At 43.3% G+C, this 15,558-nt stretch overlaps 1 protein-coding gene across 1 annotated transcript; it reads right to left on the reverse strand.

Moving 5' to 3' along the window:
• Positions 1–12,633: 12,633 nt before the first annotated feature.
• On the reverse strand, positions 12,634–13,435 carry BHLHE23 (basic helix-loop-helix family member e23). The gene has a single exon (XM_041417861.1). It carries the CDS (start codon positions 13,368–13,370, stop codon positions 12,696–12,698), a length of 675 nt encoding a protein of 224 aa, XP_041273795.1. The 5' UTR covers positions 13,371–13,435; the 3' UTR covers positions 12,634–12,695.
• Between the last annotated feature and the right edge of the window lie 2,123 nt (positions 13,436–15,558).

Here is a 15,558-nt window from a genome sequence, read left to right on the forward strand (position 1 = left end):
TGCAGATCTGATCCCTTGATGGCTTTTTTTCAATAGTGGCTATTTTGAAAGAAATCTTCTGCTTACTTACATGAACAACACACAGAAAAGAGTTAAAAGTGGCACATTATCTTTCCAGTGACATATTTAGCCAGTTATTCAGGCTATAATGAAGCTGTGTAATGAAGTCAATGTCCTTGAAAGTTCTTCATCAATTTTTTTCTCATCTGTCAGCATATCCACTTGCCGACACAATATTAATTAAACACAACATTTCCTGGAGTGTTGAAGTGAAGTCCCATCACTGATAATGAACAGGTTTAGGAGAGTCACATCCCAACAAAATTACTTTTTAAACCAGCCTTATTAAGCAGAAAATTAGACCTAAATCACCCTACAACATCCTCATTAAAAGCCACTGATCCTTGGCTGCTTCTATGTTCTAACATCTTTAATTAGCAAACTGCTAGTCTATCTGCCATGATAAATGCTATTAATCTTACCTTTCATTTGCTTTCTCTTAACCTATCGTTTGCCCACTTCAGGGAGATGCAGGCTTCCACCAGGACTCGTTTTGCTGTGTTTAATGTCCTTGTAAGGATGAAAAATGGGGCAGTCATGGGTTAAACGCGATGACTCTCTCCACCTTCGCTCCATCACTGAATTTCAGAATTTGTAGATATCTCAGGTGGCAGACTTGCTGTGTTTGAGGGAAAATTAAGAGCATTTTCCGGTGGATATGTATGGAATACTGTTGTCAAACCTTGGTAATAAATCACAGTGCAACTGCAGTTCAGTGCCCTCTCTGCTGCCCTGCTTTAACCATGGAAGAGTTATGGACATCAATTAAAAAAAACCTTCTGGGTGTCTGTGAAGGCTCCACCCAGGGAAAAGAAAAGCTTTAAAAACACGATTGCATTTTAGAATTGTAGCTACTAAATCTGCAACCTTTGAGGAGCCTTTACAAAGCGTGACAGCTTCACAGCCTCCTTAACATTTGTTCACAGAAGCTCCAGAATACATCAGGACAAATAACACACTGCATCAGGCCACTTTCACATGGCATTAGTCAGAGGCAAGTGCACAGCGCAGTGCCATACTATGCACTTCAGAAATGCATTGCTGTTTGCTGTGTTCTCAGGTGCAAAATGCCCTCTTGGATGTGCACTGCTTTTTTTTCCCCAGTTTATAGCTGTGGAATTGGGACTTTTCTCTCTGTTCATTCTGGCTGATTTTTGCAGTGTGTCTGAGCATCGTCTTCTTACAGCAAATAACATCAACCATGTTCAGCTCAGAGCTCCTGGGCAACAGAGAACTACAAATTTAACCTCCCTCAAATATCTTGTGATAAATTCAGTTTGTCTGGGGGTCAGTCTCTTCTCCCAAGTAAAGAGTGATAGGACAAGAGGAAAGGGCCTCAAGTTGTGCCAGAGGAGGTTTAGATTGGATATTAGGAAAAAACTTCCTCACAGAAAGGGTTGTCAAACCCTGGCAAGGGCTGCCCAGGGCAGTGGTGGAGTCACCATCCCTTGAGGGATTTAAAAATGTGGTACTTGTGCACGTGGTTTAGTGGTGGGCATAGAAGTGCTGGGCTGATGGTTGGATGATGACCTTAGAGGGCTTTTCCAACTTAAACTATTCTAGGACTCTGTGACTCAATAAATCTTTCTAATGGGCCTCTGAGAGAGGCTCTGCCCTGTCTGAACACTCCAAGTCCCAGAGGCAGACACTGTCCACAACCTTCAACTTTCAGAGCTTAACTCTGGTATTTGTCAGCATAATTCACTCCATGTGCCTCTATTCATTTATCTCTTTCATTGCTATCATCCCATATTATTTAGTGACCAGACTTGCCTCCCACAGATACAAACACTTTCTCTTGGCAGCCTTAATGAAAACTGCTTTTAATTTCACATTGCCCTGGGTTATTCTGGCTGCTGATGGGCTGCTTCTTATTGGGGACAGATTATTCTAACTGCTAGGAAACCATGACCTTTTAAGCTTTCATTTCAGTCCTAATTCTAGCACTAGGCTGTAAGGCAGGGGCTCCTCTCACTGTGCTCCTGCCCCTGAAAACCAGGCATCTATTCTGAGCTATCTGTGCAGCTTCTGCAGTCAATGCCAGGAGATAAGCATCCCCAGAAGGCAACTTGTCCACCTATTCTACAGTGACATGAATTACCCTTGGGAAGCTGTTATCTATTATTCCTCAGGATGGAGACAGCCCAGGCTTAATTAGTTGTCTGACTTTTAGATGCTGAGTTTAGGTACAATAATCTGACTCCCAGTGATTTTTTTCTTTTTTTTCTTTTTTTTTTTCTTTTTTTTTTTTTTCATTCTGGAGCAGATGAGTCATGATTCATATGCAAGGATTGTACTCGTGAAGCTGTGCTTTTCTAATGAAACCCTTCTCTCACCCCCAATATGTTTCCATTATCTTGCCATCAGGAAATAATTTTTTCTCCTGCACATGAAGACACATGACATGCTCATTTACCCACACACGTGCGAAACCAGATTAACTACTCCATAAATTAGTTAAAAGATTTTCCCAGAGAAAATGAAGAGGAAAGACATGTAATTTCCACTTTTCAGCTCCTGAATGAATGGAGACACTTTGTCTGCTCTGTACATGACTGTTTAGACAGACACTAGAAATCAAGATTTCTGAATTATGATGGCCAAGTTTATGTGAAAAGAGCTCCTCCAATCCACCCCAAGTTATTCATGTTCTTACCTCAAAATCAATGTCCACTATCTTGGAGGTTTTTCATGTTTGGCTTAAACTCCAGCATCTCCTGTCTCCAAATTTGGGGTATGCTGCTTCTGAATTTTAACAGCTGGACCAAATGAAATCCCAAATTTGGGTTAAAACTACATCTCAATGGAAATTGAGATCAGAATAAACTTCAGTTCTAACTCAAAGAGAGTGTTTCAGGTCAGCAGCTGGGATAATGTGGTGCATGAATCATAGGTCAGTGCAGCAAACTGGCTGAAAGTCATTAGAGAGTCATCAGAATATTTGTTATGAAATAAATATCAGCCTTGGCCATGACGGGATGGGTTCTGGGGCATTCCTGCCTGAGCAGATACCCCTCACATCACTGCCAGGATGAGCCACTCTCTGTTAGCCAAGTCCCAACAAAACCCCAGTCCACAGCCCCTTAGAGCTTTCAGAAGGTTTTAGATTATATTAAAGTGAAAAACTGAGTGTTACTCTTATTGCAGGACCTGATGGGAATGACACTCCAGTGCAAATGAACAGAGACACACCTTTTTGTCTGGGCTGAATACAATTTTTTCCATGCCTTAGCTTGGTCACGTAGATTGTCTCCTTTTAACTGGAGCACTTCTTGTGTCGGTTCTATTAAAGCCATTGGGTATGAAAATAGTTTTTTATTCCAGACGACTAGACCCAGCCCTTAAGAGTGTTTCAGCCAGCAGAACTGTGTGTGTGTTGAGGTGTTACACAGGAAATCACAGCAAGGGCCAGGGAGTAGAAATGAAATATCAGAATCTGCCCAAATAATGCTGATCACAAAAAGTGAATTTCATGATGCAAACATGACAAGATTCTCTGAAGCTGGGAGAGTGATGCTGGTGCACAATAAGTGTCAGAAATGGATTAACTCCATGGCATGGGAACCAAAATTTGTGTGTCAGACTGGGAGGGGAGTGTGCACTGTGGCTGGTTCAAAATCAGAGGCTAAGGAGGGATGTGACTACATGAATAAAATAATCCCTGTTAGAAATGCCTGTTTCCCTTGCAAAAAGAAAAACAAGGAGTTGCTCAGGCAGTGATAGCACCTCCTCCTCCCGCTGTGTACCAGCCCTGCTTCCTTCCTGGGGTGAGCAGCTTTGTGCAGGGCTCTGTCTGGGCTGAGCCTGTGGCTGAGCAGCGGCAGAGACAGAGAGAAAGCAGCAAAGCACAGCCCGGCGATGACATTTCACCTTACAGACCGGTGCTTTCCCAGAGCCAGGATCCAGGCTGGAATCTTTGCAGGGCAGGAAGAGAAGGGCAGGAACGGGAGCTCAGAGAACCAGAAAGATGCGTTTGGCAGCTAGGGCAAGTTTCTGCAGCAAAGCATTTCACAAACTCTGGCCCAGATTCTCCCCTATGACTTGACCGGGCTGAGCACGAGGATTGGAGAACAAAGATGGCTTGAAGCCACCTTTCTGCTTCTCCACTCCCGAGCAGCTGGGGACTGGCTGGTCCCCAGGGCAGGTTCAAGTCGCCTCAGGCTATGGTAGCAGCAGGAGACTGCTAGAAAATAGCCAAGATGTAGCTGTAACTCCTTTCCAATTGGCTGTCGCTGCTCCAGAAGGAAGCAGGAGGTGACTTGGGTGACACCACTGCCACCACAGAGGGTTGATGTTCCCAGGGACCCCGAGCTTGAGGAGGGAGAGAGAAAATGTCAGCGTGGATGCTGCCGGGGAGGCAGAGCAATGTGTGGCTTGTCTAGGGAAGCAGGAAGCACAGATCATCTAAATTCAGATCTGGTGAGCCACTCACTCCAGTCCCTGTGTGTCCATGGGCACATGCCTTGATCTTTTCTGTGCCTCAGGGCAAGGCAACTGGAGAAGGAAGTCAAAAGCAAGAGAATTTTACTGAAATGATCAGATGCTGCTTCCGAATTGGATTTAACTCTAAAAACCAAAACAAAGTAAATATCTCAATGTGGTCAAAAAATTAATTTGTCATGTATTTATGTAGGAATAAGTCTGTCTGCAGGTTGGATCAGAAATCCACTGAGGGCAGAAGCATTTGCAGGGGAGAGAATTTGCAAAGATGAGAACAAGCAATTGGAAACAAAAAGAAAAGGAAAACCTCTTCCCTGACAGGGAATTTTGGGTTTGCTTTTGGTGAAATAAAATACAACACCGACCCCAAGAACCTACACAGGAGAGAAACAGCAGAGAGAAGGTGCTCTTTGTGCATTGCTTACCCCCAAAAAGGGTTTTTGTGGGCTGCTACAAGTAAGCACCTGAAAGAGGAGCCAAGTCAGACAGGAATGAGCTCTCCTGTGTTGTGCAATCCCGAAGTACCAAGATTATTCCATACAGTGCCACATCCAATTGCAACAGGAACTGTTAGGAGTAATAGAGCTCCTGTAACTAAAGTGCTTTCTGTCCTCAAATCTTCCAGGAAACCGACTGAGGCACGAGAGGGAAAAAGCCGAGGGGAGAAAACTTGTTAGAAGTAAAATTGTATTTTCTTGGACATTGGAAAGGATGTAAAACTGAGCCAGAGGCCTCCAAGTCAGCAGCCATTTTAACATTTTGCGAGAGATTTTCATCTTTTTCCCCTACAGCCTGAGTTCTGCTGTAAACACTGAGTGCACCCACTATGGCTGTCAGCTGGGGAGTTTGCTTTACACTGAAGCTGCCAGGAGACAAAAAATACTTAAGGTAATGTAATTCTCAAATGGAAGGCATAGGGATTTTTTCATGACATCTGTATGAGGAGTGCAAGACATGGGATTTATTTTCAGCAAATCAATAAAAATAGGATGGAGGCATTTGCGAACCAGGGAAAACAAAGGTGTGCTGGGTCTCTGTCATTCTCACTGCAAAGCTGCCAGTGGCACAATGGGAAACCAACACCCTGTACTGTCCCAAAATATCGCTTCTTTTTATTAAGGATAAAATGAAAGGATGAAAAATATTATTCATGAGTTTTTTGGCTTGAACAGGCCAAAGCAATTTTTCAGGAGACCAGTGGTTTTCATGCAATGGCGCTTCTTGTGCTACAGCCAAATGGTGTTGTACAAAGTTTCATGAAAACATATGAAAATCATACCTGTAAAGCAACCAAAAATGACAGAAAAAGAGACACAGAAGGTAAATAAATTGTAGGAACACTTATTCATGCAGGTACACATGAAGACACTACACATATGCATCAACACATGCATTTTACACTGACAAACATGCCCACACACACAACCACATTTACCATCACAACCTAATTTCCAAAGTGTTTTCTTCAACAATCGCATGGGTGCCCTTTGCTTGAAGGCAAACACAAGCACAATAAATCCCTTACTGGTAGCACTGAGGAGGAAGCATTACTGCAGACTCTGGAAAAGTTCAGCACTGGTAAATTCTGATGAACACCATTACTGTGATTACTGCTCGGGCACAGATATGCCCGCCTCATTGTCATTTCTTATACTACATCAAGCACAGGCTGGTGGGGACCTAGTGCTGCTGTCGCCCAACTGAATGTGACCTTTTTTGGGTGACCGCGCTGCAGTGGGGGTTTTCCTCCTCCTCTGGGAAAGCGTGAATAAAAAAAAAAAAAGAGAAAGAAAAAAAAAAAATGCAGACCAGAGGATGCAACGTAAGGTTTTAATAAGCCCAGAAATTAAACAGATGAGCTTTTCGCTTTTAAATGTCAGCGTTGTGCCTTCCCTGTCATTCGCGGGAGGAAAGGGAAGGGGCTAAATATCCTGGGATGTGGGGAGTTTTAAAGTGCATAATGATGGCGATAAAAATCCATAATGTCAGTTGCCTTGTGGCAATCAACAACCATTTCACATTATGCTTGCATCTTAAGGTTTGCGGCCAAAAAACAGATTTGCCTGTGTCTCATTAAAATAACGAATGCAGTCCGAATGGATCTGCAATGATTCACTGTACGTCACACTAAATCACAGCGCTCTTTGGAGCCAACTGACTATGGCCTCATTACTTTAGACAAAAGTGGGCTTGGAGGAAGAGCTGGGGTGATGTTTTTTTGCTCAGCCATGTTTTTCCCTTTGAAATACTTAAGGCAAAAGAGCAGATAGGTTGTTTTTTTTTTTTTCCCCCCATTGGTAGCTGAGGAAGGTTGGGTTATATTCAAAATACAATTCCGTATCGATATACACAAACACACAAAACATCAGTGTTAGCGTGGGGGAAGAGGAACTGAGCAAATACAAATGGCATTAACAGAGCAGATTTTAATGAACATGAATCAGTGATGAATTGGAAGACTTAAAAATTAAAATAAACTGTTAAATAATTTAAATACAGATATATTTGAGCTGCTTCACCAGGGCAAGGAGTTCAAAAAGCAGCACGCTCCCCTCCTCTGTGTTGTAAGACTTTAAGTACTTCTGGTTTGTCTTCTGCAAGTCTTTGTTCTGCAAATTTCACTGCCTTAAGCATAGCAAAAAAAATAAACCCCTTTATTTTCGCACTGAATTAAATTGACTAAATATCTCTATACATTAGTTAATTGTAATGCTAATACTTAAGATTAATCTGTTTGGCCTTAAAGAAATATCAGGGTTATGCTCAAAATTGTTCGGTGTCTTAGGAATAAACATTAACTCAAATTTTACTATTGTGAAGTTATGACTACTTAAAAATTAAATGGATAATTTAAAAACTGTATGTATTCATAAATACAAATAGAAATAAGAATTTGGGGTAGTGGCCAAAAGAATTAAAGTGAATTTTGGTTATGAAGACATTATATAAAGTCCTTGATGAAAATCCTACCTCAAAACATCTGAAAGAATGGCAAAGATCTCAAATGGATTATTGGTTTTGATAATTGGTTCCATTTTCTCTTATGCACATATACTTTATGGTAAAGAGAAAGTGCTTGATATTAAGCTATTTTCCCACAAAAACCACATGCAAATGTATTTCTAATCTGATCACAAAATATGTTACATACCCATTTAGGTATTTTTTATTTCAGGTAGGAGAAAAACTGCCTGAGAAACATTCATGGAATGACTGATTTAAATGTTATAAATCCCTGAAATTTTCATCTCTCTTTGAATGAAATGCCAAAGGGGATTAAAGACTAAAGACATATCACAAACAAATTTACATTATTAAAATTACTGTAATCAAGAGTCTTTTCTAGCCTTAATCAGGATTAGTGAAAACAAACCCCCCCGCAACTTTTCTACTATGCAATACTAATCAAAATTCCATCAAATGACACAGAAGAACATAAAAGCAGTTTTGAAAATTGAAAATATTGATTGGTGTACTTTAGTATTCTTTAGAAGCACTTTCACTGGCTCAGATCAAAGCAATGATTTCTCTGCTGATAACTCACACGGCAAGGAACAAGCGCAGGTAAGACAGATTTCAGCAACGCTGCAGTGTCCAACCTCTTGCTTTCAAGAGTCCACGCAAGGAACACACTCGATGAGCACAATGCTGTGGAAGTGAAACGTGGAGTGCTAGGTTTTGTTCTCCTAAATTGTAAACTAAATAATTCCAGCTGTGGCAAGCTGGGCTGGAAACTTGCTGCCCGTGAGGACTCAGCCTGGCGGGACGTGCCGCGGCTCTCGCTGCCGATGCACAGGTTCGGGCTGAAAAGCCACAAAAGCTTTAATGAGGGGTTTATCCACCGTGTCCTACACTTTACACATGCTACAAGGCTGATATAATAAAGGTATAAAGCTTTTCTGGGCCTCTGAAGGCTCTTAAGGGTGGCTGTTGGGTCAGAAAGCAGCACTGTGCCCCGGAGTGCCAAGCCCCGTCTTGGTGTCACCAGTATCACCAATGCTGCCAATCTGCAAAACTGCAGCCAGGTAGGGTTGGGCCCTACCTTCATTTCACCCTGAAAAATGTCTAATGCTCTTATAAAATGGAAATTATGGAAATGTATATGTAAACATCAATACCAGAAAAATTATCTGAGAACGGAAAGCAATCACTTTCTAAAGTCTCGGAAACAAGCTCAGCGTGCAGCAATATTCAGGTGTTGTGAGAGAATGACACAAAATCACCAATATGGATCAAAGGACAAGGAAAGCTCCATGATTCTCACGCTTCTTTCCAGGAAATCCAACTGACTGAACTTTCTGCTGGTATCTGAGGTAGACAGCTGCCTTCTGGACCCTCCATCTTCAAACTTTCCAGGAACTCCAACTGACTGAACTTTCTGCTGGTATCTGAGGTAGACTGCCTTCTGAGCCCTTCATCTTCAAACCTGTTGCTTCCCTGTGTTTGGTTAAAGAACATTTTACCTGGCAGGCTCAAGACTGCTAATGTTAAACCTGGGCTGATGCAGTGCAAGCTGGCAGCTGTTCCAATCCCTTATGAGTGACATTATATATATTGGTTAGTAAAACCTTCATTCTGGTTAGTGACAAGAATTACACAGGTTAAGAAACACAACACACAGCAAAGCAGCATTTCCTCTTTCTGACACTTCTTGCTGCTCAGTCTTGAAGTTCAAAGAAAAACTAAGTGAGGTTAGAAAACAATATATTATATTTAATTCAAAGTTGGCATTAGGTTTTCTTCCAAGTATGAACAAATCAGGATAATAAGTACATTAGAACACATGATCAGTATTTCAGTTCAATCTGAGCATAGACAATAAATCCTTCTTGGGGAAAAAAAAAGAAAAAAAAAAGAAAAAAAAGAGAGAGCAAGCATGGTAACACGAACATTTGGCCAGAAAAAAAAAATCTTCAGTTTTTCTCAAGTCTTCCCTTCATATTCTCTGAAACACCAAATGGAAAGAGACACTTAAAACACGGTACACAAAATATGCCAGAGAAGGGGAAAAACAAATACAGAACTTCATCCTCAGGATAACCACACACAGCTGCAAGGTTAGCACTGATGCTTCCCACACACAAATGCAATGGTCAGCTGCTCGTTTATCCCCTGCCAACAAAATCATTTTTGAGAAGTATTAGGCATTCACTTGGTAGCAGTTTCAGCAGCAGCTCAGTGCAGTGTAAATCACCTCAGAGCAGATGCCTTCCTGCCATGGGAAATGCTTCAGCTAAATCCTGCATCAGCTAAAATCCTGCAAGCCCAGAGTGGACAGAAGCAGCTCACGGGACTGAACTTCCAGATTAACTAAATTGTTCAATTTTCTTTGAGTTTAACATTGTTGCAGGAAAAGTTACAATTCATCTTCTTTTTCTTTTTGTATTGAAACTGTTGCACTTAAAGGTTAATTGCCTTAAGTGTTGTTTTGATGAATTCTGCACTTGTTTTGTAATACCTGGCCTTTTAACAGCACTTAAATAGTCAAACATGCTATTTTTTCTTTCAAAAATATTTTTAATTCATGTGCTTTCTTCTGTATTTGAAATTCCTTACTTAGCCTCCTGAGATAATTTAATTCCAAGTGGGCTCTTTAAGAGCCTTCTAAATATTTTAAGGACTCCAGAAGGTAGAATTTTAGGGTTCTAGGTAGGTATGATAGTATCAGTAAGTTTTTACTGACATAATTGAAAGGAAGAGATTTAAAACAATCACTGTACTAAACCCCATAATTCCAAAAATAGCTTGTCTCAGACTGTGAAGAGATTTTAGGCTCTGAAATAAGTAGGACTTCTTTCTTGGGCCATAATTATTTGACAAAGAAGCGATTACAAATTCCATTATTTTTAGCCTTAAGTCTTTAACTAAACCAAACTCAGATTAAATATTAAGCTGTTAAATACTTTATTCTCCAATTATTTTAGTTTTGGTGAAAAATGAACAGTTAAGCTAATCTCCATTTAAATATTCTCAATCTTCTCTACTTTTAACCAGAAGTAACATACATCTACTTAAAAATTACAATTCTCTGTTTAAATGGCCCTTTTTTCCCCCCAAATATTTCCTAGCAACAACAGTCTGCAAAATTTTGAGTGACCTTTGCTGATCTGCAGTTTCCAGTCATTTTTGCATCAGTAAGGGTTTTGGTTGGCTTTCTCTTCATCAGATGTGCTTTAAGAGCATTTTCAAAATTTTCTTTTACAGAAAAAGGTACAAGAGATAAACTGTTCTGTAAAACTACTCTATTTTTTCCCCCTTTTTTTAATTACAGGAAAAAAATGAAGATATAAAAATGGAAATGAGCAGGAACCAGTTTTAAACATATGTCTTTATGAATAAGGCTTAATCACACACTTCGTTTTCCAAACACAAAAAAGTCTTTTGGAAATGTATTAATTAAAATTAAGTGCCACAGACAAGCGCTTCAGAGGGATGGCAGTCCTTTTCAAATTAGCATAACACTAGCGACAGGCATGGAAATTGGTTTAATAACCCTAAATAGTTACACCCCACTCCTAACACAAATGGCCACGGACAGCTCGAGCCCCCGAGGCTGCGACTGTACCAGTTTACGTGGTTGCTCTGACACTGGGTGGGTATTTCCAACCCCAACAGAAAGCATTGAATGCACCTCTATCATTATTATTATTATTATATAATTACTAGCGAAGCATACAAGGCACCAAAGCGTTGAACAACATAAACCAGAAAACCAAAGTAACCCAACACAAGCGACACGGAGAACTCAGGCAGCGCCAGACGCACTCTGTAACTTGTACGGACACAGTCACCATTGGAAAGAGATCCTTAGCTCAGTCATGACATTAAGTGGCCCAAACCCCAGATGTAGATCCAGGGTCAAGCTGTAGATAGAACAGAAAACCAACCAAAGGGATAAACAGAGGTTTTTTAAAGCGATTTCCTTCCCTGCCGTGTTTTCCACGGGGGTGCTCAGAGCTCAGCTCACTGCTACAATAACCCCAGTCAAACACCACTTTCAGGGCACAGCATTCCCCAGAAAGTGTCAGAATACACAACATAAATCCCTGCCTGCTTAACTCGGAGTCAGACATAAGCAATGGGTTTTTTTGTGTGCTCATGATTCAGGAGAAAGTGGAGAAAAAAAAGCAAATCCCTGTTAACAAGGAGCTGAATATCCACAAGCTTTTTCCAAGTATTCTGATCATTCCCCTAAGTTCACACAGTTGCTCCTGCCACATCCACTTCTGCTTTACCTGACTCCAGCAGGGGTTTTGCAGGGACTGCCAGCTGGTTTTAGAGACATGTAGGACAGAGAAAATGGTTATTCATGTATTTTATTTATTATAAATACATATAAATATGTTAAGTCACCTTTTGCTTTGTTTATCATGATGAGCAACGACTTTGGAAAATCATCTGAAAAACTTAACCAAGCTGAGAAACAGGCAAACAGCAAGCATTAGCATACAATCACAGGTTCCTCTCAGTCCAAGAACAGGTTAATTTTTTTAAGAGAAAAAAAAAAAGCATCTTACTTTGAAGCATCAATTGTTTTAGCAAGAGTACTGGACTTCCCCCCTCCCAAGAGCTCTGACCAAATTATTTCCATTTGGATTTGTGGGTGCAGTCCAACCCCAGCTGGCTACACAGAACCCCCTCCGCCCATGATTCTGAAACATTGCATAGTTTGCAGCTGGATTTTGCTCCCCCTTCCTCCTTTTAATCTATTTTTAACACAAGTCGATCATGCCAAAGCAAATTCACTGAGGTTTCCATTTCCAGATCTCCCTCTCTGTTTTTCTATAGTTCTGTTTCAAAACTGCTCAAAAACTTTGTAGCTCAGAGCAAGCGAAAAGCAACATTACACTCACAATCCACTGACAGGCTGGGAAGGAAATAACTCTACAGATGAAGTTGCACGTGAGGGGGGAACTAAATAAAGTAGAAAGTGGGTGTATGGAGGTCCACGTGAACTGCCAAATATTTCCAGATGGGGAGGGGGGTATTTAAGAGAAGAACAAAAAAGAAAACCCAGACTTAACTGATGGAAGGAAGCCAGGGCTGATGGCAGTGGAAAAGTGCACAGAAAAAAAGCCAAACCAACCAACCAAAATAAAAAAAACCCCAAAACCAAACAAACAGCCGAAAAAAAAAAAAAAAAAAAAAGAAAGAAAAAAAACCAAAAGAAAGGAAAAGCCCGAAGAAGGCAGAAGTCAAGGCTTGTCGTTACAGTGTTTGCAGAGGGCGGAGGCGGCTCCTGTGAAGGCAGTGCATTTCTCGGGGCAGCCGGGCACGGCCGCGCCGCCGAAGGGGTACACGGGCGACTGTCCGAAGGGGTTGAGGGTGGCGGGCAGCGGGGCGCTCAGCGCCTGGCCCTGGTTCAGGTAGGCCACCAGCCGCCGCATCTCCTCCAGGGCCTGCGCCTGCATCAGGATGTAGTTCTTGGCCAGCAGCAGCGTGGCGATTTTGGAGAGTTTCCGCACCGAGGGGCTGTGCGCGTAGGGGATGACGGAGCGCAGCCCGTCCAGCGCGTCGTTCAGGTCGTGCATCCTCCGCCGCTCCCGCGCGTTGATGCTGAGGCGCAGCGAGCGCTGCTCCTTGGGCTTCTTGCCCAGGGCTCCCCCCTTCAGCTTCGCCTCTCGCTCGAAGCCCGCGCCGCCCTTCACGCCCGCCTCGAAGCCGTCCTCCTCGTCGCCGCTCTGCTCGCCGCTGCTCTCCGCCGACTTGCCCATCGCCCCGGCGTGGAAGTCCGCCCCGCCGCCCGCCGCGAAGGCGCCCCGCGGGCCCTCGGCGCCCCCGCGCACGGCCCCGTAGGCGAAAGGCGAGGGCCCGTAGCCTGGAGCCAGCGCCAGGTACGCCTCGCTGCCCAGCGACTTGAGCTCAGCCATCGCCGGGAATCCCGCTCGGCCGCCGCTGCCTGGGCGCTGAGGAGGAGGAGGAGGCGGCCCCGCCGCTCCGCTCCGCTCGGCGCTGCGCCCGGGCTGGGGGCGGGCAGTGAGCGCAGAACGGCCCCGCCGCACTTATATCGCCGACAGGGGCCGCGGGGACACCCGCCGCCAATCGCAGGGCAGCGCCCTTCCCTTCCCTTCCCTTCCCTTCCCTTCCCACACCATGCCCCTGGATGTTGGAAGCCCAGGGAAGCACCAGGGCACACCCGGTGCTACAGATCCAGTTGTGGGTTTAGGTGGGGTTGACAGAGGAGGCACCTGTTGTGCAGGGACATTTCCAAGGCAAAGGCCCTGTCTATTCCCATTTTCTTCACACTATTCCTCCCTTCCGTGTGCCAGGAACAGTTTAGATCCAGCCCTTCTCTGAAGGGACCCTGCATCCTCTCCAGCTGTGGGTACCAGCAAAAGAGTGTGACACTGGGACAGGAAACAAACACACATGGCCTGCAGGGTGGGAGGAATCATCACTGGGACTGCTGGTGTCTGACCCATGGAGGAACCTCAAGGAGAATCTGAGGCAACCACTGGCAAAGGTGGAGCTGCATGGAGAAGGACAATCGGGATGTTTAGTCCCATATTGCTGCATCAAGATGACAACAAGGGCCTAAACTTTAATTGCAACAGAAAGACATCCCAATTTCTTTATTTTCTAGAGTTTGGAGACTGGTTCATATTACTGAGGTTTGTTTTACAGCTAGCATAAGGGCATTCCAGGCTTTCTCCATGCATGGCATGTGCCTGGTCTGCTTGGAAAGGATGGGATGAATCCTGAATCCTGTACAGTGACACATAGCTGTGAGCAGGTGGATATTGCCTGCAGGCAGATGCAACCAGTTGCTGCAGATGCACCTGGCAGTTTATCTGCTGTGGTAAATAGCCTGGGTGCTACAGTGACAGGAGGCTTTTTCCAGAATGTGGTTTGTTTTTCTCAGGTCCTCTCTGAAATGCAGTCGGCTTGTCCCCTTCCCATCAGCTCCCTGTGTGCTGTGTGCTAACATGAAATGACGAGCTTGTCTCCCTCCCTTCTCCACATCAGAGCCAGGAGAGCCGAGATGAGCAGTGACACATTCAGCCCCAGCTGTGCTTGCAGAGCTGCTGCCTGAACGAGGCTGCTCCCCTGCTCTGAGTGCACGTCTGTGTTTCTGCTTTTTGGAGGAGTGGAGCACATAAAACTGGCTCTGTCCGAGCGTGGCATCAGAGTGTGCAGAGCTTTGTCCATTGTACTTTTCACTGGTGTTCTCTTACCTCACCTCCAGCGTTTGAATGTTACAATATGGTCACATCTCCCTTTTGCTCCCCTTATCGGGCTTATCCAACCATGAAGACCAATTACTGATTTTAGTAACTTAATTGTTTTATGAGAATTGAACCACTTAGCTACTCCTGGGACAGATCACTCTATATATTCATGGTGACACTCTATATATCCACTGTGACTTTCAAGTGCAAGTGAGCACAGTGTGACTTCTTCTCATCTCTGGATCCAGTCCCACACTCCAAGTCATAACAGAAAAATGGAAGGAAGTACCAGAATATCATCACTGGCATAAGTAATTCCCACTACAAAGATGTAGAGGAAATGTTAAAAGCAGGATTGTCCCCTGCTACAAATGATTTACTTTTTTGTTAAGATCTCGCAAAGAGAAGGACCAGTAGTGTTACAAACTTTCAGGAATTCTGGTTGTAAAGAGATGCTGCAAGTACTGCCAGCTTTCTAAGAATGCCATGTGCATCTAAGTGGGCTGAAAGTTAGAAGCAAGCACTTCTCACAGAGGCTGTCCCATGGTTTATTAAACAGATTAGTTCTTCAAGGGTTATTTCAACACCGAAGGGTATCTTGGGAGGTGCATCAGCTACAGCAGAACAGAGCAGGAGGATTTGATGCTTTGTATGTAATTCCAAAACACACAGCTGAGAGAAATAATTTGGAGCCCGTATGAATCTGAATTCATTCAGGTTTAATGTGCTAACATTAAAAAAAGTGCACATGGAAGAGTTTGCTTTGGACTTTCAAATTGCAGCTGTTAATAGGCATCTTTGAAAATACTCATCCTGGTTTCTCACTGAAAACTGAGAAAAAATATTAGTTACAAAGACTTTCACTTTCATTTAAAAAGTTTGTTTAGCT

The sequence above is a fragment of the Onychostruthus taczanowskii genome, unplaced genomic scaffold, assembly GCF_017590055.1.
Source record: "Onychostruthus taczanowskii isolate IOZ18803 unplaced genomic scaffold, ASM1759005v1 scaffold57, whole genome shotgun sequence".
NCBI classification, from domain to species: Eukaryota; Metazoa; Chordata; class Aves; order Passeriformes; family Passeridae; genus Onychostruthus; species Onychostruthus taczanowskii.